Here is a 24863-nt window from a genome sequence, read left to right as displayed (position 1 = left end):
TGCTGTTTGTTTGTATTTATTATAAGTATAAAGAAACAAAATCAAACGAATGCCCTTTAACCTTTATAAACCTCATTCTAATCTAACCTAATTGATTACAAGGTTAGATTGAAATGAGTTTTTAATAGTAATATTAACTAAAAGGACAATATTTTCTTATGTATATCATACCAGTCGTTATGAAATTTTATACATAAACGTTGATTATGTTTTAATATAAATAAGACATACCTACTTTTTATTTATTTTTAATTTAAAAAAAATATTTTTGTACTGTATACTTTAATTATCTTAATTTATTAAAGCTTAACAAAGGTAGGGTAACGGTATAAAATATTTATTAAAATAAAAAAGCTGGAAAAAGGTTGAAATTCACTCATTTCTCTTTAAGTTTTTTGAGTCGAACTCAGCCGGTTTTTTCATGCAATGTAATTATATATACATATTTTATTTATTATTTATCATTGCCATATTTGTAAAATAAACACACAAAATAATGGCTTTTTATATTTAAAAGACAATTACAAATACAAATATGTATGCAGCGACATCTGCAGCATTATTTTTAAACTGGAATTGAAAGAAAACATTATCCCGCTTAGTGCAAGGTTACTCTCTTGGTTATTAATTCTTAACACAGATGGCAGCACATTAAAAGAACTTAGTTAACGTATAACGAACACTAGGTGGCGTTGCAACTTTTAGGTCTTTTAACAAATTGTCCTTGTCAATGTAATATAGGCATCTTTTGATTTTGATTTTAAAAAACTGTACTAAATGTAAAGCTACCACCAATTTAGAATGTACATTATTTCGAGAAGAACCATCAAAGAACTAGTAGTTGTTTATTTAGTGGTAGGGCTTTGTGCAAGCCCATCTGGATGGGTACCACCCACTCATCAGATATTCTACCGCCAAACCGCAGTACCAGTATTATTGTGTTCCGGTTTGAAAGGTAAGTGAGCCAGTGTAACTACAGGCACAAGGGACAAAATATCTCCGTTCCCAAGGTTGGTGGCGCATTGATAATGTAAGGAATGGTTAATATTTCTTACAGTGTCATTGTCGATGGGCGATGGGGACCACTTATCAACAGGTGGACTATTTGCTATAAAAAAATAATACTTAAAAAAAAATCATAAGTAATTTGAAAAAGGACATTTCATATTGATATGATTTAAAATTAATAAATTAGTTAATCAAGTTCATATTTTTGTTCGGCTTTTAAGTTTTAACCGTCACACTTCGATAGAGGTAACTCGTCATCGAATTTATAACCTTGAAATATTTAGGTACCTATACTGAAATAAAAATTAAGGGGACTACAAGAGCTAAGTGCCCTTGAGAATTGCACGCACACACTTACAAAATCGACAAAAACGGCAAGCCCGTGAACTAATGGTTAAGCGAGGTAACGAGGTTACGCCCAAATATTCTAATAGATGGCGCCAAACCGAGCTAAGTAAGATCAATCATAAATCTCATAAAAAATAGATAGGACAACAGAATTGTTTTTATTTCTTTCGATGTTAGTTAACGAATGATTATAAAAAAAACTGATTCAATTAAACTTACAATATTTTTATTTATATTTTGTACACAATAAAATAGACAGTTAGTTTTAACCTTTTTTTCTTTTATTTATATTATTATACCTACCACAATTAGTTCTTATACTAAATATTAAAACATACCAATTTTTAATATTTTATAAAAGTTTGATAATCTATTTATATAATAAAATCGTAAGTGTTCGAAACCTGTAGTGTAGTAACCGTGGGGTAACATATAGCGTAGTGTTTGTTCGTTTTATTAATATCGGTTCACAAAGAAAAATAAAATTCAATTAAAACAAAAACATCTAAATATTTACAAGAAAAAAATGTCGTCAAGTCCATTTGGTTGAATCATTGGTTAACTAGGTTAATCATACTAGGTTTAATTATAAATCTCATAAAAATAGATAGGATATTAGAATTATTTGTTTTGCTTTGGACTGTTATTCGAAAATGATTAAATAATAAAACTGATTTAATTAAACTTAAAATATTTGGATTTGGTACTACAAAAAAAAAAAACATTTAGTGTTAATTTTTTTATTAAAATATTTTATTTAATTTCACTTGTATGTATGAATGTATGTACGTATGTTCTGAAATCTTGCAATCAATATTACACCTACTTCCATTGAAGCTATGGAGCTGAAAGTTGGCACACATATTTAGTCTCGATGACAATCCACGATTCATGAATTGCTTCCATTTTCAATCTAATATGGCGGACGTTACTAAAAATTACAATTTTTGAATTACGTACAAATGACACTTCTAAATATTCTAGTTCTCTGGTTCACAACAATTACATTATTTTTTTTATTATTAAAATTAGTTCATACATAACTTTAATTCCTATTATAAACAAAATCGATAAAATTAAACTCTTACGCAATATAAATAGCTTCCGTGTTATTGTTTTCGACTTTCTTTATTCTGTAAAAAATAAATATATGTTAGTAATTATATTTTTATTAATTATAAAATTATGTATTTAAAAAATATGTATCTAAATATGCCCCATAGTACTTTTAATGAAAAATATCAAATTGCTTCGAGATCATGGGGATCGAACGTAGTCACTCTCAATTGATTTTATCCTTACTTTCACCAAATACTCTATCATAATATTTGAAGAACAGCTCGAAAAATCTGATTCTATGTGAACTGATTGCACATTTTTTCTAATAGATGTTTTCAATATTCATAATTTATAAAAAAAAAATATGTTTACTAAAAAAATACTCTTACCTTTTAATATCGTTCATAAGTATGTTCGGCGCTTAATTTATATAAACGTTTTTTAGTTTTCCTCACGCGTTTCACTTCATTTCCCATATTTACACAATTAAAATTTATGACAAATAATATAATAAAAAACAAATGCCTAATTACTACTACATTATTTTAACTTAATATATTTATCTACAAGAAAGAATAATATTTATTATAAGAAAACATGAAACAATGAATTTACAATTAAAATTACAAAAAAATATTTCGTTACGTAATGAGGCTCGTAACGAAAAGATCGACACGTCTGTATAGCATCAGGCCTCGGCCGGCAATGTCTGTACACGGCGTTTACGCACACATGCGTACGAATTTTGTTCGAAAATAAGAATATCTGATTTAAAAAAAATCTATTGAAGTTATTAAAAAAGTGACGCAGAGGTTAAATAATATATTGCTTGTAGAATAATCTGACAAAAAACCAGAATTATTGAATGTATATAAGTATAGTTTTTATTTATTAAAAGATTTTTTTAGAGGTAACTTTGTGATTTTTTTCTATCGTACCAAATTAATTACATCATGTTTTCAAAATAGCAAATAACTAGCATGTATCCTGAAGATTATCATATATTTTTTTCATTTGGTTTACTGCATCGGATCTTATACTTTTTTGCATTATAAAACTTGCATTTAGCTCATGTAGTCCCCTTAAAATAACTTTTTGATGTAATACAAGAATAAAAACATCTATGATGATCAGTAGAAAAAATATCATTAAATATTTACAGACATCGAAAGAAACACGGCGAGCGCATAAAACATTACGAATGTCCGACATGTGAGTTCAAAACGGACCAAGCCAGTCATATGAAGAGGCACTTACTGTGCCACAAGGGAGTCAAGCCGTATGCCTGTCCACATTGTCCATTTACTTGTGCAAGTTTGGTAAGAATGTTATATATAAATATACTTAACAGATACTATCAAATAAAGTTAATCAATAATTCTAAAATTTTTATATAAATACAGCATCTATAAAAAGCCATTTCTATAAGAAATTTGATTTTAACAATGGAAACCGGGGCAACTTGGGTTTTTCACAAGAGAGGGGCCCATAATAGATTCCGACGAGTTATCAATTTTAATTCAATATATCTTTAGATATCAAGATATAGTCAACTTATAAGAATATTACCAAATGCTGCAGTGACTTATGTGTAAAGTCAATGAATTGAATGAATTAATGAATTAACACAGTTTTAAAGTTACTCATACATAAAGTGAATGAACAATTGGCAACCTTACTGACAGAAATGAAATTGTTAAAGTTATTTTGTAAAATATTTAAAGAATATAAAATTGGTCACGATAACTAGTCTCGAAGACTAGCTGTAACTACGCAAAGTTACTTCAGGGTCATGTGATGGTGTAACTACTCTAATGGTTCTCAGTCACATAATCCAGTAGGACGACAATCCGGGCACGTTCGGGAAGATCAGATGCAGAACTAACAGTTTTGCCCCATTTTTTTTGATTAAAAAAATATTTTGATAGATTACATAATATAAATCTACTACTAGCTGTCGCCAGCTCCTTCAGTCGAGCTTCAGGAGCCGGTTAGCAGGAGCTTATAGTCTCTATTCCAACCACAAGACCAACGACCAACGTCAAATAGACAACATTTAATATAATAATCGGTCGAGAGTTCAAATAATCCATGATATTCATCATAGATTTTCGAAGAAATGCCGTTTTAAACGTCAGGCAGAAAGTGCGAGCTCCTTTCTCATTAACGTTTGACTGTGTGGGTCGGTCGCGCAGGAGAACCTGCGCAAGCACGCGCTGCGCAGCGCGCGCCACCCCGGCCGCGCGCTGTACGCGTGCGCCGCGCGCGCCGCCTGCGCCTTCCGCACCGACCGCGCCGCCCGCCTGCGCGCGCACTACACCGCCGCGCACGCCGACCAGTTCGACGCCGCCTCGGCGCGGCGGGCCGTCAAGCGGCATCTGATGATAGCCGACCCGGATCCCTAATTGTTTCTACTATTGTAATTGCTTTTGAACGACTTCAAATTGCATAAAAACAATTCTTGGAAGTATATCGACTCGATGATGTATTATTATATCTTTACAAATAAATAAAATTGAAGTATCTGTCTGTGATTTCAAAATGCCTAGTTTTAGTTAATATGCTGTAGGCTCCGTCCATTAATATGCTATACCTCGTAGATCTACGGATTATCGAAATCAGATTAGTCTTTTTTTTGAGCAATGTAATTTTTAAATTAGCTAATATTACAAATATAAATAACCGAAAACAAAAAAAAAACTGTTTTTATTTACAAATAACTTGGTTACATAATAATTCAAATAAGAATATACTTTTATATGTGTAATTCAAATACACATTAAGTATTAATAGTTCAAATTTGAAGTTTGATAAATTATTAAAATAAACTAAAAGTACGCCATCTGACACTCAACAACTAAACAATGACATACAATATCACAACAATAACGCGATAGATGGCACTACTCAAACAATTAACTCTCAACATCCAAAATACATAGGATATTTTAGATTCAATATTATTTATTTTATTCTTTATCAAAATCTTAATAGTTTTTTTTAAATAATTGTTATTTCAATATCTGTTCGCATCCTAAAGATTATAATATACTAGAGAGATTTTTTAGCATATGGCAGCACTGGTGAATTGTCAATTTCTACAGAACCTAGTCGCCTCGCATGAAGCGAGGGAAAAAATTATAAATTGAGGCGACTTGCGCTGTGTGCTCGCATGTGCTTATTTCTCGGATAAGGTTTTCGAGACCCTTCGATCGAAACGCGACAATAAAAATACAGGACTATTTTATATAAATCGTTAATTAAAATTACATAATCATAAGCCGTACGTTTATAATATTAACGTATAATAAATATTAAATTCGCGCTGCAAATTAATTATCCTTTGAACGATGTTTGTTTATTTCAAAGTGTTGTAAGCTGCAAATCGATTTATAACGAAGATGTCGTTGAAGGTAAGCTGTTTTCTTATTTATTAATTATTTAATCTCGAGGGTAGATTACTTCGACTGCATTGCAGCGCATTTTATTACAAGTCGTGAATATATTTATGACTTCACCGGCGCACTTGACATGGGCAAAATTATTATTCAGCAATACATTCATTTCATAAATGATAAATTACGTTCAACTCAATATTTTATTGTTTTTTTAGGTTTTATATAATATAAATTTTGTAAATCGTTAAATAAATAATTATATACATTTTTATCTTTTGATCTACTGATCTTTACTTTATTTATTATTATGAAATTAACAACCTTGTAGAGGTTGAGTTAAAGTGAGGCTTGCTCAGTGTCAATATTATGAGAAGATTAAAAATAATTTCTTGCTAAGATTATTTATACATTGATTGATGCAATTAACTGTTCAAAGTAATTAATTAATATAAAATTTACACCTGTTGCCTAAGATGTTGGATAAAAAAAATATTTAGTTTTTTTTTTTAATTTAGGACAGACCGCAAATATGTATCAACTATTTTGCAGATTGATTTGTTGAGAACATTGTAAAATATCAATGATTGAGTATTATATATTATTTCCACCTGGTAATCAGAAAGGAAACCTATGATTTTCATTTGCTTTTAAGTTATGTATTTGAGATTTATAATATATTATTCAGTCATATTTTAATATATTTTTGTATTCTAGAATGTATAGGTTTGGTTGTTAACCTAAAGGAAGATGAATCTTCTATTTAAAAAAATACTTCTTCGAACAATTTTTTTTTGTTTTTTTATTCTCAATTATGTAACAGTAATAACAAGATTTGCTTATAATATTTGTATAGGTATCTGATATTAATTTTTAATTTATTTCATTAAATGTATAAATGCTACCTTTATGTATTTTAGGTACATAAGATGCTTACAGGTCTAACAATAGTTTTTTGTTTCATTGTGTTCTAATTTGTAATTTTGTATCTGTAGGACATTTTTGTAATTTTTGTTTCTAGCGAATAAAAAATAAACATTATTGATTACAAGATTTAATGTTTACATAAATATTTTAGTCAAAAATAATTTTAAGTATATAATATATTCTGTAACATTAGCAAAATTTTCAAAATAAAGTAGTTGGTTCATTGAACTATATTATTTAGTAAATTCAATATTCCATCACATATAATATATAGAGTTATATATAGTTATAGACCCACTGATTTGCATTTTATTTGATGATTTCCAAATAATTATACATTTATGTATAATTTTTATGTATTTACACAACGGAGGTGTAGTTATACATAATGACAAATATCTCGAAGGGTATTAATGTATGAACAACGAAAAACTGGCTAGTATACCACCTCTTAACAGCATCAGCAGTTTGGCGAGTAATATTTTTAGCTATGTATCTTGAATGATTTTTATTTTTATATAATAATTAAACAAAAAATAATTTGCGTATATTCTTTATTCTCAATTCGCGCAAAATATTTTCTTTTCGCTTACAACCATTACGTACGTTTATTCTCATCTGCGTTCTTCTTTCAACGTAATTTGTATTGTAGATTCCGAGGATCTCGTAAAAAAATATTCCAATATGGTGCTTTTGGGATTTAAGGTTTATTTTTTTAATTTGAATCTAATTTGTCAATTACGGACTTTAACGAACCTTTGCACTGTTGATGAAAAAAAGCATTGCCTGTGAATGTCCCACCGATAGGTAAAAGTCTCTTTTTATAAAGAAAAAATATTTGGAGATAATTCTACAAATGTATACGTGCGTCAGCATTTGATCCGACACATGCAGGCTTCTACGATGTTTACCTTAAACACGAGGCAGGCATCATTTAAAAACAAAAATATGACACACAAAAATTCATCTGAAACTTTTGTTTTTGCTTCCCCCACTTAAATCATAATTTTTATTCAATATAGTAGGTAACACCTACTAATTAATCGTCAAGTAATTCTACCACCGCTTCGGGAAGAAACACCAAACTGAGAAGGGTCGGCGAAAGAAACTCAGCGGAAACATTATTTATTTAACTGTTGAATTACAATGAATATATTAATTGGATTTATTTATATAAAAGTGTGACTTCAAGAGTTGGTTAGTTTTTTAGACATGTTTATAAAGTTGCAAAATGCAGATATTTTGCAAGTGTGTTGCAAGTATACGTTAAGTGTGGCCGGGGGACAGCCCGGGGCGAGGTCCATATTTAGCAGCGGTTCGACCTGTTTGAAACCAGTCCGAGCCTCAGTCACTGAACCGCAAAATCATCTGGATGTAGGTTGTTTTTTAACGGATTATAATCTGTATATGTGATTATAACTTAAGGTCAAATATATATAGTGTTATTATGTAAGTATACTAATACATACATTTGAAGAGTCTGTTCGTACGTGCGAATTTATCAGTTCGATTTCAAAAATCTAACTACGAACTATTTATCGGAATGATTATAGATTTCTAGCGACTCGTCCCGGCATCGCACGGGTGCAATTTCTTTATAAAAAATATGATACGTTATACCTAAAGCGCTAACAACTAACTACAGGAATCTTCTAGCTTTCTACCAGTGAAAACAATTTTGGTATTTGTTGATTAGTTCCGGAGGTTACCCCTACATACAAACAAACAAAATTTATCTCTCTTTATCCTAGATAAAATTGCGTTAGTATACATATGTCGCAGGCAACTAGCTTAATTATCTATTCAATTAACAGCCTAGCCTTTTAACTAAGCAGGGTTGTTCAATCAGCGGCCCGAATGATATTTAGTCAATACATCTTCCGTTCATAGAATAAGATAGTTTTCTTAATACTATCGCATCTATCTTTTCTAGTTTTTTTTTGTGGAGATTTAAAGGTGCCAAGCTTCCCAATGAAAGGGCACTACACTTGAAGGGGCCGTGCGACCCCCTTATACTTTTTAGTCCCATTCTAGTATACCGTATATAAAACGGTGTATGATTTTTGCAAGCAAATAACATATAGGTTATTTAGACCACTCATTGTTTCATTAATCAGTAGCTTATAAAAAAATATACATTTACTTAATACATTTGGTATGGAATAGAACTCGTTCATTTTTAAGAAGGAAGAATCCTTCATTTCTATATATAAACAAGCTTGTAGTATTTTTTAAACTAGCTTTTATGTAATAGCTTTTAGGTGGTAGGGCCTTACTCAGGTCCGTTGGGGTTAGTACCACCCACTCATCAGCCACTTCTTCACTTCACTTTTCTGCCGTCAAGCAGCAGAACTCGTTACTGCTGTGTTGCGGTTCGAAGGATGAGTTAGCCCGTCCCATCAAAATTGAGAAACAACTATTACGTCCTATGGATGATGGTGTGTGCCAATGTCTGTGGGTTGCGGTGACTGGTGTCCATCAACAATCCGGTGTAGCCGGCAACGCACCTGCAAGCCACCCGGTGTTGCAGATGTCCATGGGCGGTGGTAATCACTTTTCATCAGGTGAGCCTCCTGCTTGTTTGCCCCGTATAACATAAAAAAATTGCGGTACTAAAACAAATACGATTTTGTATGACTTTTTATCGTCACCAGTATCGTACCAAACGGGTGCAGATTCTCTGTTAAATCGGTTCGGTGAAACTGGTATAAAGTTAAGTTGCAAGATTTGCCCACACGCACTAACAGGTAAATTTAAATAAAAGCTTGTAAGAGACTACGTTAAATAATTATGTATCTTATACAACACTGAGGACTCCTTTTCTTTGAAGGAAAAGGTAGCCAAGCTGCTATACCAAGCGGGTTGGATATACAAGTCACCACGACGTATTCCTTAACCGCACGAGAAATACAAACACAAAACTGAAACAGTTACACAATTTACTGAATTTAAATTGCTTGCTTGGGTTTGAACCCGTGGTCTTCTGTTAAGATTCACGCATAGGACTTATGAATTTGAAAATAGCGTCTAATCAATTTCCCATTCACTTGTAAATTGTAAATCAAAGGTTTTAAGACAATAATCACTCCTAAAGAAGTTGCTTTTAATAAACCAGAAGACACTTTAATCACGTATAGTTTATCAGTGAAGTGAAATAACGGTATCTAATGTCTAGACAGATGTTGGCGACTGAAATGAACCGTTTACATATTTTGCATATAAATGTGTTTGGTGACGTGTTTTCTTTATATTTTTGTAACAAAGGCGGATGAGCCGATCGGCCACCTGATGCTTGAAGATCAACACTGCCTAAGTAATACCTTACATCGCCAATGCACCACTGACCTTGGGAACTGAGATGTTATCTCCCTTGTTCCTGTAGGCTTACTTACCCTTTAAACCGCTGATCTTGCTGGTACCTGCACAAAAGGGCTAAATACAAAGCACTGCCACCAAATAAAGGATTCTATATGCATAATTCATTTGTAAAAAATGATTTAACACATGGATCAAATAAATTCTTCAAAAATCTATATAATCAAATAAAATTATACCATGAAAATGATTGTTTATCACAGTGTTGTAAAATATTCATGTTGCAACGATTCGGATTCCAAATCGACCTTGAAATTTTTAATAGAAGTCAGTTTTCAAAAATATATGTAACATACCAACAGCACTGTATTTACAATGTAACTAACGCCTAGAAAATTTATTCGCTTTGATGCGTATCCCACATAAACTTATTTAGAGTGAAACTACATCACCATATTCTTAGGTTTCTTCCATAAATGTAGAAAGAATGAGAAATTGAGGGCGCAAGATTGTGTCAAATTGTCAGTCAATGTTTACCTTTTTCTCTTTAAAAGGTTTCATAGATTAACAAATGTATTTAAGACATTTTGACTGTAAGAAATACACAGCGAATTGATTATATTACGCTTTTTTTTATATTAACAGCCTGTAAATTTCCCACTGCTGGACTAAGGCCTCCTCTCCCTTTGAGGAGAAAGTTTTGGAGCATAGGTTTCCTCACGATGTTTTCCTTCAACGCCGAACACGAGATGAATTATAAACACAAAATGAAAATTCACTGGTGCTACCCGAAATCATCAGTTAAGACTGCACGCGTTCAAACCACTGGGTCATCTCGGCTCATTTAAGCATTAATACATAATATTAAAAAATATATTGAATTATAAATATCTGTGCCTCTGTGTGCGTATACATTCGAAATTTAATTTATCGATGAAAGTTATATGTTACTATAGCTATACAATTTTTAAGGGCAACAGACGTGAGATTCGTTTGGTTAACAATATAACTTTCGCGCCTAAAATTTTCACGTTCGATAAATATATTGAGATGTTTATATCAGTGTCTTAGTTTTTATTTTTTTATTTTATGAAAGTTTAATCACAATAGTGATTATTTCGCTGGCAGGCGGATAATGCGCCACCAACCTTGGCAGCTATGATGTTATGTCCCTTGTGCAAGTTACACTGACGAACCCTTCAAACCGGAAAACAACAATCCTAACTATTACTGTTGGCGGGAGAATACCCGACGAGTGGGTGGTACCTACCCAAGCCGGCTTGCACAAAACGACAAACGACAACAATATCGTATACATAGAAGAATTACCGTATGCATTATAGATCTTTACATAACTGAGTTTTGTATTAGCATACATAATTAAATTATAACCTCAAGTGACAATTGCCGGTCATAACAATGGAAATGGTTGCAGAGTCGTGGGATTGCTTTGTTTGTATGTTTGTCACAGAATAAATGCAACAAGAAATACAAGGCCGCAACGTTCATTATTTCTGAATCATACAATACCATAAGAACATGTGAAATTTATTGTTAAATAACGGTCAATTCGAGTTAAGTGGACAAAAAGAGGTTTCAATTCTAAGTAATTTACGTATACATACATCAGAAATTATGAAATACAAATGTTATTACTAAATCAAACTAAATAATCGGTATCCAAAGGAACAAAAGGGTTGGGCAATCGTTTCAAGGTACATGCGGTTTGTTAATTTAGTCACGATCAGAAAACCACTTCCGTAGCTTTGGGTGACATTTGTTACAACTACGTGATAGTTGCAATAAAACACGTTTCAAAAATGACAATCCTATATTTAAAAAAATATATTTGTGTATCGTGGAGAACCAAATGTTAGCGTGATTCAGAAATATAATTTTTTCTATACTAAAATATTGTATAATATTTTTATCGGCAATAATAACCGTTTAACATCCGTAAATATCCGTAATAAATTAGTAACGACAATAAATGTAAGTAATTAATTTAGGTCCAAGTATTTATTATCGTACATATTATATTAATATAAAAATAAGGTAAGAATTCAAAACAAGTAAAAACAATATCAAAGGTATGAATAACGCGAATACCCGCGATTTGGGTCAGGACGTGTAAAAATAGAAATGGAGCTGGTTGGTGTATTTATAACAACAAACAAACAATAATTACATAACGATTCGTGAACACTAAACATCAACTATGTATTTATATAACAATGATAGGTCTCCGAGCTACTTGGTCGATTGTCTCCTTTACATTCATTTGTTCTACTATTTCTTCCGACCCTAATCCAATACGGCAAAACTATTATGAATAAATCAATAGGTATAAAGTTAGGCTAGGTCTCACGTTTGCTAACAAAAAATGCCAATAGGCATATAAAATCTATTCCAAGCACAAGATTACAAAGGCAACATAACAACATTTGACATGAAATTGAGGCGATTGATTGCTTGGATAATCTATGATATTGACTATGGATTTCCGAAAAATGGCGAAACCTTCGAAATAAAATTAAAGTGGGAATAGAGATATATTAATCAAGAGCACAAGAGCACATTTTGCATGCACAATATCTGAATAGCTGAGCTATTAGCAAATCGCATGGAATACATAAATCTAAGGTTTGTTTATCTTCATTATTTATAGATTTTTCTTATCTTCTTAGACAAGAAAAGATTACTACTGACTGCCTCTTTCCGTTAGGAAGGGACCATATGGCAAGCCCGATGTAGTTGCTCGGCCATCTGATTTAAAAAGAAAAAAATGTCGCATCCGTTATCGTGAAATGATACACTCTTTCAGTATAAGAGACTTTAGAATTACGTCACTGATTGCTCGAGTTCATTGAACATTCGCATAATACACAGTAGGGTATTCTGTAAGAACAAACTCGAATATAACCGCAGTTAGCGGTCGCAACCGGTCATAAAGTAATATGAAATTTAAAATATAATTTAATAATAAAAAAAATACAACCTATTTTATTTCGTTAGTAAAAACCTGAGTTTTTTAATCTGGAGCCAACCATGGATAGATTTGGTCAAGTGGCTAGATATATAAGTTTGTTTTATATAATTCCAGGCGCAATCGATTTTTTTTTATGATATAGCAAATGGGCCACCTGATTATAAGTGGTCACCAACGCCCATAAACAATGGCGTTGGCGTAGAAATATTAACCATTCCTTACATCACCAATGCGCCACCAACCTTGGAAATTAAGATGTTACGTCCCTTGTGCCTGTACACTAGCTCACTCACCCTTCAAACCGGAACACAACAATAATGAATACTGCTGTTATTGATTTGATTCTGCGCCCGAACTCTTTTTGTATAATGTTGGATTTGCTGTCTAATCGGATTGTGAGAGTCAGGGAATAGAGTGTACCTTTGCTTGCCTATACACCTGTACACTTTATGTCCTGCGTATCTGGCTGATATTGGCTGCCCTAGCCGAAATCAGGAGGACATCATCATCATTATATCTTGGTGCATTATAAATGAAATGTGAGGAAAAAACATGTTAATATCTAACTGATGCCTCTGCCCTATAGGCCCCTTCAAGAGAAGTTTAAAGCATAGTGAAATAATTTTAAACTTTACGGTACACGATGAACGTCATAATTTTTGGCCTAGTATATTGCACTCGATATTGAGCCTTTAATTCCACGGCTCACTCGTCTTTCATAACAAAATCTGTTAAGACGAAGTATTCCTGTTTCGCAATAGAATTACCAATGTGGTGAACCCAAGGAGACGCGCCGGCATAAATCACTACCACCTGTATTTTTGTTTTATATCATTGCTAGGCGAGTTGTTACGGGCAACGGGCCACGAGATGGTAAGTGGTCACGAGTGCCCATAGACATTGGGGCCGTAAGAAATTTTAACCATTCCTTGCATCGCAAATGGGCCACCAACTATGTGAACTAATACGTTATAACCTTTGTACCTTGTAGATGCACTGGCTCACTCACCCTTGAAACGGGAACACAACAATACTAAGTGCTGCTGCTTGGCGGTTAAACATATACATATATAGGAGGGTGTTATCCAGACAAGATTGCGTAAATCCCTCCCACCAAGTAATAAACATTCATCATCCAAGCCCAAGATTGCAATTTAACATACTCGAAAATCGCGCACGAGTACGCCAAATAACAAATATTAACAAAATAACAATATTAACAACTCATAGATACACATTATCGATTCCAGTTAAAACGCACAGTTAACTTGTTCTCTGCCGGTTAATTGTGCTCCGTCATGTAATAGTGCGTAGTTGGTGAGATAATTACTCATGTGTGCCTAATTCGCGATAATAAACTAGTTAAACGCGGCACGGTTGCGCAAGCTCAGCTCAAACCGGTCGCTTTACTGTTTGACAAGCTGAGATGTCCGCACTTAGTATGTCTTGCTAATTGCTTTTTTTTCAATTTTCTTGAAATATATGCAAATATTTTTTTCGGGCGGTTAATATTTGTAAAGTGCTAATATATTTATTATATTGTTGGATGAAGTTGAAGTTTTGATTATACTATAGCAAGTATGTTATATTTTAATAAATATAAATATAATTACAACAAGAACCTTATTGATGATTGCGTAATCTTTATTTTTAACTGGACCAATATGGCCTTTTCTTAACCAAATTGTAACCCATACTTTAAGTGATCTTTCATTTGAAATCTTTTATGGTGATCTTAAATGCCCTAATATTTCAAGGTAACACTTTGCTCACTTGATTACCTTGTGTGTCCTTAAAAATAAGATTTTATTAGACCGACTAGCACCTTTCATGTGACCTATCTCTTGACATTTTGTTAAGCACATCGAGCCAAATGGGTCAACGACTTCCCGATATTGTTTCGCAATAAAGTTACAAAATATAAATGTTGGTAGAGAATGTTGTAAAATTTTCTCCCGATAAACTAATCACTTTCTAGTAAAAAATTGTTACTATGTCGTAATCGAATGAAAACTACTACTACTATAATGGAATAGAGTAGTAAACATAGAATGTTAGTAGAATTTACACGAATATTTGAGTCCTTAGTCTGATGGTTTATAACTATAACTTATAAGATAGCTGATCCCGACCTTCTATCCGGTATGGTAAAAGATATATGGGAGTTTCTGTTGATAAATTATTACTGGCAGTTCACAGGTTCACCCTGCGCCTGATCTTTCTGTCATCTTAATCATGTATACTTACTGCGATAGAACTATTAAAGTATAACCTATTCCAACGACAAGAGACGTAAAGACAAGTTAACAACATTGTTGGAAAATTAATTAGTTAAAAGGTCGAGATCTCGACCTATCTATGATATTCATTATGGATTCGCACCAAAATGAGGTTTTAATGGTCGACGAAGTTGTTTTCGGAAAAAAACTAAAATGAAAGTACATATAGATAAGTGTATTGGTGTTGTATTATAAATAAATATATTATATCCGTCCGTCCTAGATTGGAATAGGCTATATACTAGTTGTAATCATAGTATTATATACATATGTAGTAAGATCCGTCTGAAAGACAGACGCGTACTGTCCATACGACGATATTTATTATTTGTTTAATCTGCTTATGTCTGCAGTTTATAACACGTAAGTCTGGCAGAAACCTTAAGAGCGCTGACTCAAGAAATATTAAAAATAAGAGAACTTATTGTTTGGATTTTTTTAAAAATCCAGTGTCACACTTATTTGTTGCTTTTATAGTATTAATAGTATATAGGGCAGACACGCATATGCATGGAATGATGGTTAGTCCTCACTTTTATAAATGTAGGAAGAAATACACCCACGCCCAGCCCTTTTTTTTCATACAGTGTCTCAAAATATTGTTGACTAAACAATAAGACAAAAACCAACTAAATAAAAAGACAAAAACCAACTCTTTAATTGTCGCTGCCAAAAATGCGATTTAAGATGTTATGGCCCTTGTGTTTTTAATTAACCCCTCTCATTCATCCTTAACACCGGAAAAGCACAAAAAAACGACTTTAGTTTAACTGACTCTCTATATGGTTATAATTGTCATAAATAGAAAGATTATACGTTGGTAACAAAAAAAAAAAAAGTTTATACCAAAGACTTGCCGATAGAAACGCTATCATTACGCAAAATAATTGTATTTAATTAATCTGTTTAACGATCTAATATTTTAATGATAATATAAAATAAAGAGGAACATAGTTTCTCTCATTAAGGCTTTAACTAAGAGTTTAGAACAGCACTAAAAATATCGTAAAATAAGTAATAGAATCTCACAAATATATCGTATAGATACATAGACACTTAAAGCTGTTTGTGTAAAGTTTGTTAGCTTTTAAGTTATCTTAACAGTTTACTTAGAAATATTTAACATGTGCATGAATAGGTAAACATTGTTTGTAAGTTACGTGACGTACACAGTACACACTACTTATTAAATAAAAAAGTGCTAAATGTATGCAGGATATAACCATGACCTCAGTATCAATATTATAATATTTCATAAAGTATTTCCAGTGAATTTTGAGAAAACGCTTTTGAGATAATTGTAAACACATACATTACACATTCAGCTTCATTTAATTTTTTTCTCTGTGGACAGCGTTTATTATTCACTAGATGCGGGGCTGTTTAAACTAATGTATTACACACAAGAACTAATTTCAGAGACACTTGCGATTTGTCCTACGATCTATAATGTTTGCGCAACTCGTAAATAACCGTGACTCGGTATTATGTTAAACAGCTGACGAACTATTAACTTGACCTTTCTGTTAATAGTACAAAATCTACAAGGTCGCAAACATATACTTTTCCTCAAATATAATGCGACGTGAATTCTATCATCTATCACGAAGGCGCGTCCCTCCATGTAAAATTATCGAAGTTTTCATAGAATAGTAAGGAATTATTGGACAATACTATATAAAGTCTATCACATGTCTATCCTTCATTCCTACGCCATTAGCCTTAGCCTTAGCCACCTTTTTAATTATTTAACAAATATCTATATCATATATTATCTCAAATTTGTAAATAAATGTTTGTACATCAAAATTGTAATGGATCGAGTTAATAGTTAATGTAGGCATTAACATTTTATTCTCAGTATACTTAATAACTTAGTCAACGTGTCCCGTATAAATAGTCGTTTACACTATCGATTGAGGGACTTTCCCGTTAAACGATACAACCTAGCACCTACTCGTGTGTACACTTTGCATTATTTATAGATACATGTTATTTTATGTGATTTAATAGACCCAATGTATTTACAGTCACGATCACATAATAATTGTCTAATATACATTTAGGAATGTACTCAGCATTTATTGTAATATACATAAAAAAAGCTGTTGCCTAATATTCAGACATAAGAGTAAACGCTTGTTTCTTAATCAATTGGGAACATTTAATTACATAGCAATTATTAAATGAAAACTTAGAATAGCCAGGGTACAAATTATGTCGGTGAGGATTAATGTTGGCAGCTTTTTCCGTTCACAAATCGCTATTCCGATTCTTTGGGTGAATAATGAATCAGCGCTCCTGACACCAAGTGGAAGGCAATAGAAGAACACGGGTTGTAAATATTTTAGAAATGTATTTCTTCTATTATACCAAATCGAAGTGTTTCAACTGCGAACGGAACTATATAAGACTATTATAACTATTTAAATTAGTGACGAATAATTACGGGAGACTTGTAGCGTTCCACACTCGAGACCCATTCCCTTTGATCATGACTAAATCAAGAATGCTCAGTGAGAGCAGGAACGTCGATGGTGGAGTTTTTTTTAATTATTTTATTAACAGAACCTTGGTGGAAAGAACTCTATAGACAAGAAATAAAAGGAAAGACCAAATCAATTTAATCAAAAGTTAGATTAAATGTGATAATTATGAATATATATATTTTTTAATTATACGTCAAACTGTCTAAGAAACTAAATGTAACTGTCAGCTATATTCTATAGTGCAAATTTAAACCGCAGGTCATTCTTACTTGTGTCTTTAACTATTTGTTTTCGTAGTTAACATTTTTAAGATGTTTGTTCTATTTTTTATTCGGATTTGCCAATCTTAATTTGCGGGACGTTGTACGAATCTTCTATCATTATATCCAACATACCGCCCACGTGTTCCTTGCCATCAAAACATTCCTGTCTGACGAATAAAAGATATTCATGTAAAATCAAATTATAATCTGTAGACGTAGCAGACAAGGCGACGTTGATGACCAATTCCAATTGTAAACCATTTCATCAGTAATGTTTTTCGTATTTTTATCCGACTCCGATTCGATTTTTATCCGAATGAAGATTCTGTTGTTCACTATTTGTTCCCTATACAAGTATTTTTGTAATCTTTGATCGTGGAGATTTATATTATTTGATTGTAGGGCTTTGCATTCTCAAGCCCGTCTGAGTAGGTACCGCTCAGTCCTCAGCTATTTTACCGCCAAACAGTAATATATTGTGTGTTCCGGTTTAAAAGTTGAGTGAGTCAGTGTAATTACAGGCACAAGGGTCATAACATCCTAGCTACCAAGGTTTGTGTGCATTGGCGATACAAACAATGATTAATATTTGTTACAGGGCCAATGTCTGTAGGCGGCGGTGATCTAACATCAGGTGGCCCATCTGACCGTCGTACAATTAATAACATATCCAAAGACAGTAAAGTTAAAGACAGACAGATATTTATTTCTATAAACTTTTAGTTAAATAGCCGCAAGACCTAAAAATTTGGATGTTTAAAATTTCCTCTAGTGACAGCTGAAAGGAATTCCGAGATCCTGAGATCCTATGATCAGTGTGAGCCAGTGTAATTACAAAGGCTAGTGTCTAGTTAGGTAGTGTGTATGTCTGTTATAAATTTATGTGTGGATGATAAAACACATAAAATATCGGTCGTAGAATTTTTCTACAAGTTGAAACAATACAAACAAACTGAGCCTAATTGTCTTAGCGGCCTTGAGAGCTGTTCGAGGAATATTAACAACTACGAGACGGAGTTCCTTGCCAACAACTAACTTATTTATAACGACAAGTACAGAAGTCAAGGTTTCTATGTTTTTATGTATTTCGTTCGTATGTACTAACAGGTTTTTGAATTTAACATGGCTGCGAGTTTTTCAAATAATATCAGTAGTACCTCAATATTTAACAATCAAATTGTAACACACTAAAGTAATATAAACATGACGAAATAAGAATAATTATATCTATGCTTATAATTTCAAACTCCTTTTACAGAACAACTAGTTCAGATCAACAGAAAAATGTCCTAGGTGCTCCAAATTATCCGCTTGTACATTAGCTGTAGATATGAAACGAATCCAATTCAATTTAATCAAATAATTAAACTGCAGAACTAAATGGCGACGGTAAAAGTGAACATGCCAAGGTTGAATTTGATGCAAACAACTTCCTAAACAAATAAATAATCTTATCATGAATGTCTTGCATTTTAAAATAATTGTATTCAAGTCAAGGTCGGATGTTTCCGTCTTGTTTTTACAGAGACCTTTCAAATTATATTTACATGTATCTTGAACGCGCTGTGAATAATAATCCTTATATATCTACATACATTCAGTTTCTTACAAGCACTTTCTATATAATAAGCACGATATTATATTTTAGAGGAAAATCAATGTCAATGTCTTTATTCAATGAAGCGTTATATTTATTGTTTGTTAATTTAAAAATGGTTTGGAAAGAGAAGAACTGGCGATGTAAACTCAGCGGGATTGTATATGTTTTTTTTTTATTGGAACGGTCTGGAGGTTTTATAATGTAGTTCTCGTCGTCAATTATGGAATTATTTTCAGCAAACAATACAAGCATATTCTTGTTGCTTCAAATTTCTGTTAAGATTCCTGTGAACGACCCATTTTCATATATTCATATTATTCTATGAACTTGCTCTTCTTACTTCTTGCTCATTTAAGAAATCGGAGAATTGAGCGCTGTTTCGCTAATGTGACTTAACTTCCTAATCAGAGTTTAATATTTCACGCATTCAAAAGCCTTACATAAATCAAAACAACTAAAGCTGCAAACAAACAGAGTATCCCTAAAGCATCCTACGACTCCGGCTTCAAATATATATTATGAGCGTCATTTTGAAAACTAATTTGCAATTTTTATGTATATACTTAATGAGTAGCGAAGTTTTAACTGAGAATTAAACATTGTTGCAAGGTCACCTTATTAGAGATTCTCCACTAATCCACTGTTTCGAATATTTAATTATTAAAATATAGATACAATATCTTTAGCTTTTATATTGTGTATTTCAAAACAAATGTCTTTAATAATGATCGTTAGTAACAATTCGGCGACTGTAGGAGAGGAAATAAACGATTTTGATATTGAAATTGGAATATCGGCAATTTTATGTCAAAGAAAGTTGCAACATACCGAACTGAAGTGATTTTGTTTGATGAAAATGGTTAAATGAAATTCCAATATTTGATATGTTTCTCTTCGCAACTTTAGCATTGATTCGTAAATCGTTTTTTTAACAACAGATTGTTTTTTTCTTAGATTATAAAATCTAACAAAAGTAAAAATTAAGTATAAAATAATTATTTATTTAGAATTACAATTATATTTAAAAATCAACAAAACCCAAAAAACCCTTTATTTAGTTTCGTAAGAAGTTCGAATCTCATTGCAAGAAGTATTTTATGTTGTTAAAACCATAAAGAGAAAATCGGAGCTTAATTTAATTTTCAACAGACAAGATTGTCTGATATTAAAACCGTTAATGACACCACTTAAATGTTAACAACTTAAATAGCATCGGAATGAAAACGATTCTAGTTAGAAGACCATTAAACGTTGATAACAGTTCCCATTGAAATAAAAACTACAATCCGACTGCACTTCAGCAATCGATGCAATCAGCCCAATCACAGTCAGTCGATGTATTGCGCAAATTCAATCTGCAGTATATAATGACAGCATTAGTGAATAATTACCGTTCACAAATCTAATGGAACATTATGCAACAATGCTTGGTGCATCGAACAAAAAGTAAGGGCCCGCCCGGGGGGCATTGAACCCGAGACGTAGGCTTTGTTCTCATTGCACCATCAAACAGTTTTTGAGATTAAATAGCGAACCATTTGGAGTTTGTCAATTCTAAAGGCAACTTTCTAATGATTTATTTAACTGACTCGTGTCACATTTTGATTCATTGACGTACTGAATACAAATGGGACATGTGACTCTTCGTAAATAGGACCTTAGAGACGTATAATGTTTGTTAATTGATTTACCACTTTAGAATACAGAGTCGTCTTAGGATGTCAAGTTAAATTACGTTATTTCTCGCAAAAATGACTTCAAATTGTCTTCGAGGTTTTGTTATTGCAGAAACAGAAACATCGTAAAATGAATGCCAAGTTTTTTTATATATATTTAACTTTCTTCGTAATTACACGTTATTTGATTTCCAAACAGTATCTGTTGTCTAACATTTACATGCGTCAGATTATCTGACGAGTCATGTAGATTTTATTCTTAACTGCCGAGAGCATGATGAATTGTAAATACGTATGTAGGATTTAAATCATTTGCCCGGATTTCATTTATATTTTATGTATGTATGAATCCATCTCGATACATTTTTTATAAAATATCTCTAAAGAGATCTCGCAAGAACAATAGCTAAGTTCCTGAAGTAATACATAACGTTGTGCTTGGCTTAGTTAATTATACGTCAGGAAAGGTCAAGCTGTGCTGTTGTGCAACCTTAATGGCAAATGATTGTAATGGATTATATTGAAAATTGTTAGCTTTCGTTGGATTATTATTGAAGGAGAAGGTTATTTTGTGCTCTTGCTGTTGAATTATTTAACATTTTAATTTGCTTATCAAGATTTAGTTTACATACGTTGCTTGTAATTGCTCATTTTATTTCGATGGACATTAGAGAAAACATAAATACTCTTTTGTTTTCAGACTCACATACCAATGATACAATAAGTTAGCTGGAGTTCTGAATATCCTTTTTCTAGATTCATGTTATTGTTTTCGGCTTCGAATCCGCTTCATCTATGACTTTCTAGCTAATCGGCCTGTGTATTTCCACGGTAGATGAACGATATTATAAACATATTTGCACGCGATGTCTCAGAGAAAGTTTACTTTTGACACCGATAACGCTCCTTCTGGGTCACATTGTTCAACGCTATTATTATAAAGCATATCAGTAACGCACACATCTCGCTTGTTCATCTCGCTTTTGCTTTCAAGATATTTAGGTTGATCAAGATAGAGGTATGTTCTGTTTGCATCATTTTTAGTTTTCTAAATGTAAAGGGAGACTTTGAATGTTACTACACTGACAACTTTAATATTTATTTATTTATGTATAATACAAAACTGTATACATATCATTACAGGACATGGTTGTCAATATCACAAGTGGTATCAGGTTTTGAAGACTATTCATAGCCATTCGTCAAAGCCAGTCTATTCCTTCAATAACTGACAATTTATCGAGTAGGTAATTAGTTTCGTTAAGCATAAGTCGTGACTGTCGGTCGACATACAAATGTCATATGAATTACTAAAATATGTTTGGGAAACAGCAGTCGTAAATATAATTAATCACAAATAATTGTCAACTGTTTTGACAATTTTAATCTTTATGCTGTATAAGTTGTGGTCATGGTCATCAGCTATCACTGCTTAATAGGATCATGAGCGTGAGTTCTAGATGCAAATATATTGTAATGTCGCGACAGTGTACTTTTTAGTATAATATTTAAGTCATCTTTTGGCATTTCTTTATAGATCTGAGTTATTTGACAGTCAATAAACATCGTAAACATTTAAGAAACATTGTGACTTTGAATATATTAATATATACTAAGGATCTTTATTTTTCTAAAATATTCTTGAGAACATTCTTAATATAATATTCGACAAATATTTTGTCATGCGCTGTTGTTACTTTACTTAATTTGATAAAGCGATTCAAAGAAAATTGTCGGTTATGAATTACATGGACAATTTACGCGCGAGGTAAAACTCCTACACCATTAACGCATCGAGTGCATTCATATTTTGTAGCAACTTATTTATATTAATAATAATATTCTTGTGAGGATAAGGTCGTCATTTCTATTTTAACAGTAGCCCTTTACATAATTATAATTACCAGTACAGTTTCGCTGTATTTAACATAATTATGTTTTTTATAAAATTTGAAACATTAAATAGTTTATTTTATAATAAATATAAGATAAAGAGTTGAGTTTTATTATGTAAATTAGCTGCTCCACGAGGATTCATTTACTCTTAACGTTATTTACCCGCCCTTTTGGGTCGTATGACGATGTTATATGTTATATAACACTCCTCAATTAATAAGCAAATCGTAGTGATCGATCCTAAATAGGAGCGTTGAGACAAACTAATTCATCCGCTTTAAATAATAATATAATTATATAACGTCATTGTACTTTTAATTAAAAACTTATCAAGTCGAAACTTCCAATTATTAATTGCTTTCTGAATTAATTTTCGTCGTACCAATTTAACAGCAGATTACTTCGCAAAACTATTCGCGATTTTATTGCTTGTCTTATCTAAGGCAGCTCTGATGTTATTTGTTTAATATAGAAATATAACTATACATTGATATTATTTCTCTGCTCACGTTAATTGAATTCAACGAAGTAAACAATTCATCACATACATTTTGCATTTAATTGTATGATCGTGATAGTCTCGGTCGCATGCTTTGACGCTCAATCATACCCAGGAATAAGAAGAAAGATTTTCCGTTTCTTTCCTCATTAATATAGCTCAGAATCGTCGTATCCAACATCGTTGTAATATCATTACCTACTTAAATTTTAATTAATAAAGATTTTTTTTGAATATTTATAAAACAATGAATAATGTGTACACATTATCCATATTGTCTACCTTATTTTGCAGGACCGCTTCTTATGACTAATACGTAACATGATTTATAGTTGTAACAACCTTTGAGGAACCGGTTACGCAATTCGAACAATACCGACGTCAGTACGGAGGCAGGCGTCGATGACCGTCCGTCAGTTTTTTTGTAGACCACAAAAACTGACACTGAAATCCGGATGTAAACAACTCTCTATTTCTAAAGCATGCGCACCGAATACCGACTGCTGTTCGTCGTCATCATTTTGTTAATGTTACAGACACGTAACCGCTAACTAAAAGTTTACCGATTCTTGCACTTGAATAAATGGATGTAAAACAGATATAATTGACAGATTGAGATACGAAAACAGCGAATATACCAATTAAGACATATAAGATCTAGATCAAGAATATTCGAAAAAGGAAAAACAAGTATTGCAATTAAATTTTAACAACCAATCAAAATAAATATAGCGTTAAGCACACAAATAGTGACGCAAATATTATTGTTTTTAATAATTCAGTGAAACACGAGACTAACAATAAAGGAATAACCGTTTTACCGTCAATATATAACTTAAGATATTTAGAAAACTGATGTTAGACGTAAACATAAAATACCTCTATGCGGTATTTTATGTTACAGCAGCAAAAGTTTTCTTGAATAAATCGCTTTTGTATTTTTTATCAAACCAGCTACGATTAGTGATAGTATCAGTTAAATTAATCGCTAGAAAGAAATCTTAAAAATAATCTTCTATTACATAATTTTAGTACTCCTTTGTTATGAAATATTGCGGTCTTTCAAAGTCTACCATGTCCCAGTTACACAGAAAAAACAATTGATTAAATAACTTTATTG

General features: G+C 32.1%; 2 protein-coding genes across 2 annotated transcripts in view; both read left to right on the top strand.

Moving 5' to 3' along the window:
• Nucleotides 1–4940, top strand: part of LOC113396317 (zinc finger protein Xfin-like) — a 37125-nt gene extending 32185 nt beyond the window's left edge. The window contains 2 exon segments of the mRNA XM_064215670.1: nt 3578–3734; nt 4611–4940. Of these exon segments, the coding sequence (XP_064071740.1) occupies nt 3578–3734; nt 4611–4820 (367 nt within the window). The 3' untranslated portion in view covers nt 4821–4940.
• Nucleotides 4941–5513: 573 nt separating this feature from the next.
• LOC113396288 (ankyrin repeat domain-containing protein 29) overlaps nt 5514–24863 on the top strand; it is a 30024-nt gene continuing 10674 nt past the window's right edge. Inside the window, exon 1 of the mRNA XM_026634173.2 lies at nt 5514–5828. Within this exon, the coding sequence (XP_026489958.1) occupies nt 5817–5828 (12 nt within the window). The 5' untranslated portion in view covers nt 5514–5816. The remainder of the gene's footprint in view (nt 5829–24863) is intronic.

This window comes from Vanessa tameamea, chromosome 8 (assembly GCF_037043105.1).
Source record: "Vanessa tameamea isolate UH-Manoa-2023 chromosome 8, ilVanTame1 primary haplotype, whole genome shotgun sequence".
Classification (NCBI taxonomy): domain Eukaryota; kingdom Metazoa; phylum Arthropoda; class Insecta; order Lepidoptera; family Nymphalidae; genus Vanessa; species Vanessa tameamea.
Note: the sequence above shows the minus strand (reverse complement) of the source record. Positions and strands in the feature narration are given on the sequence as shown.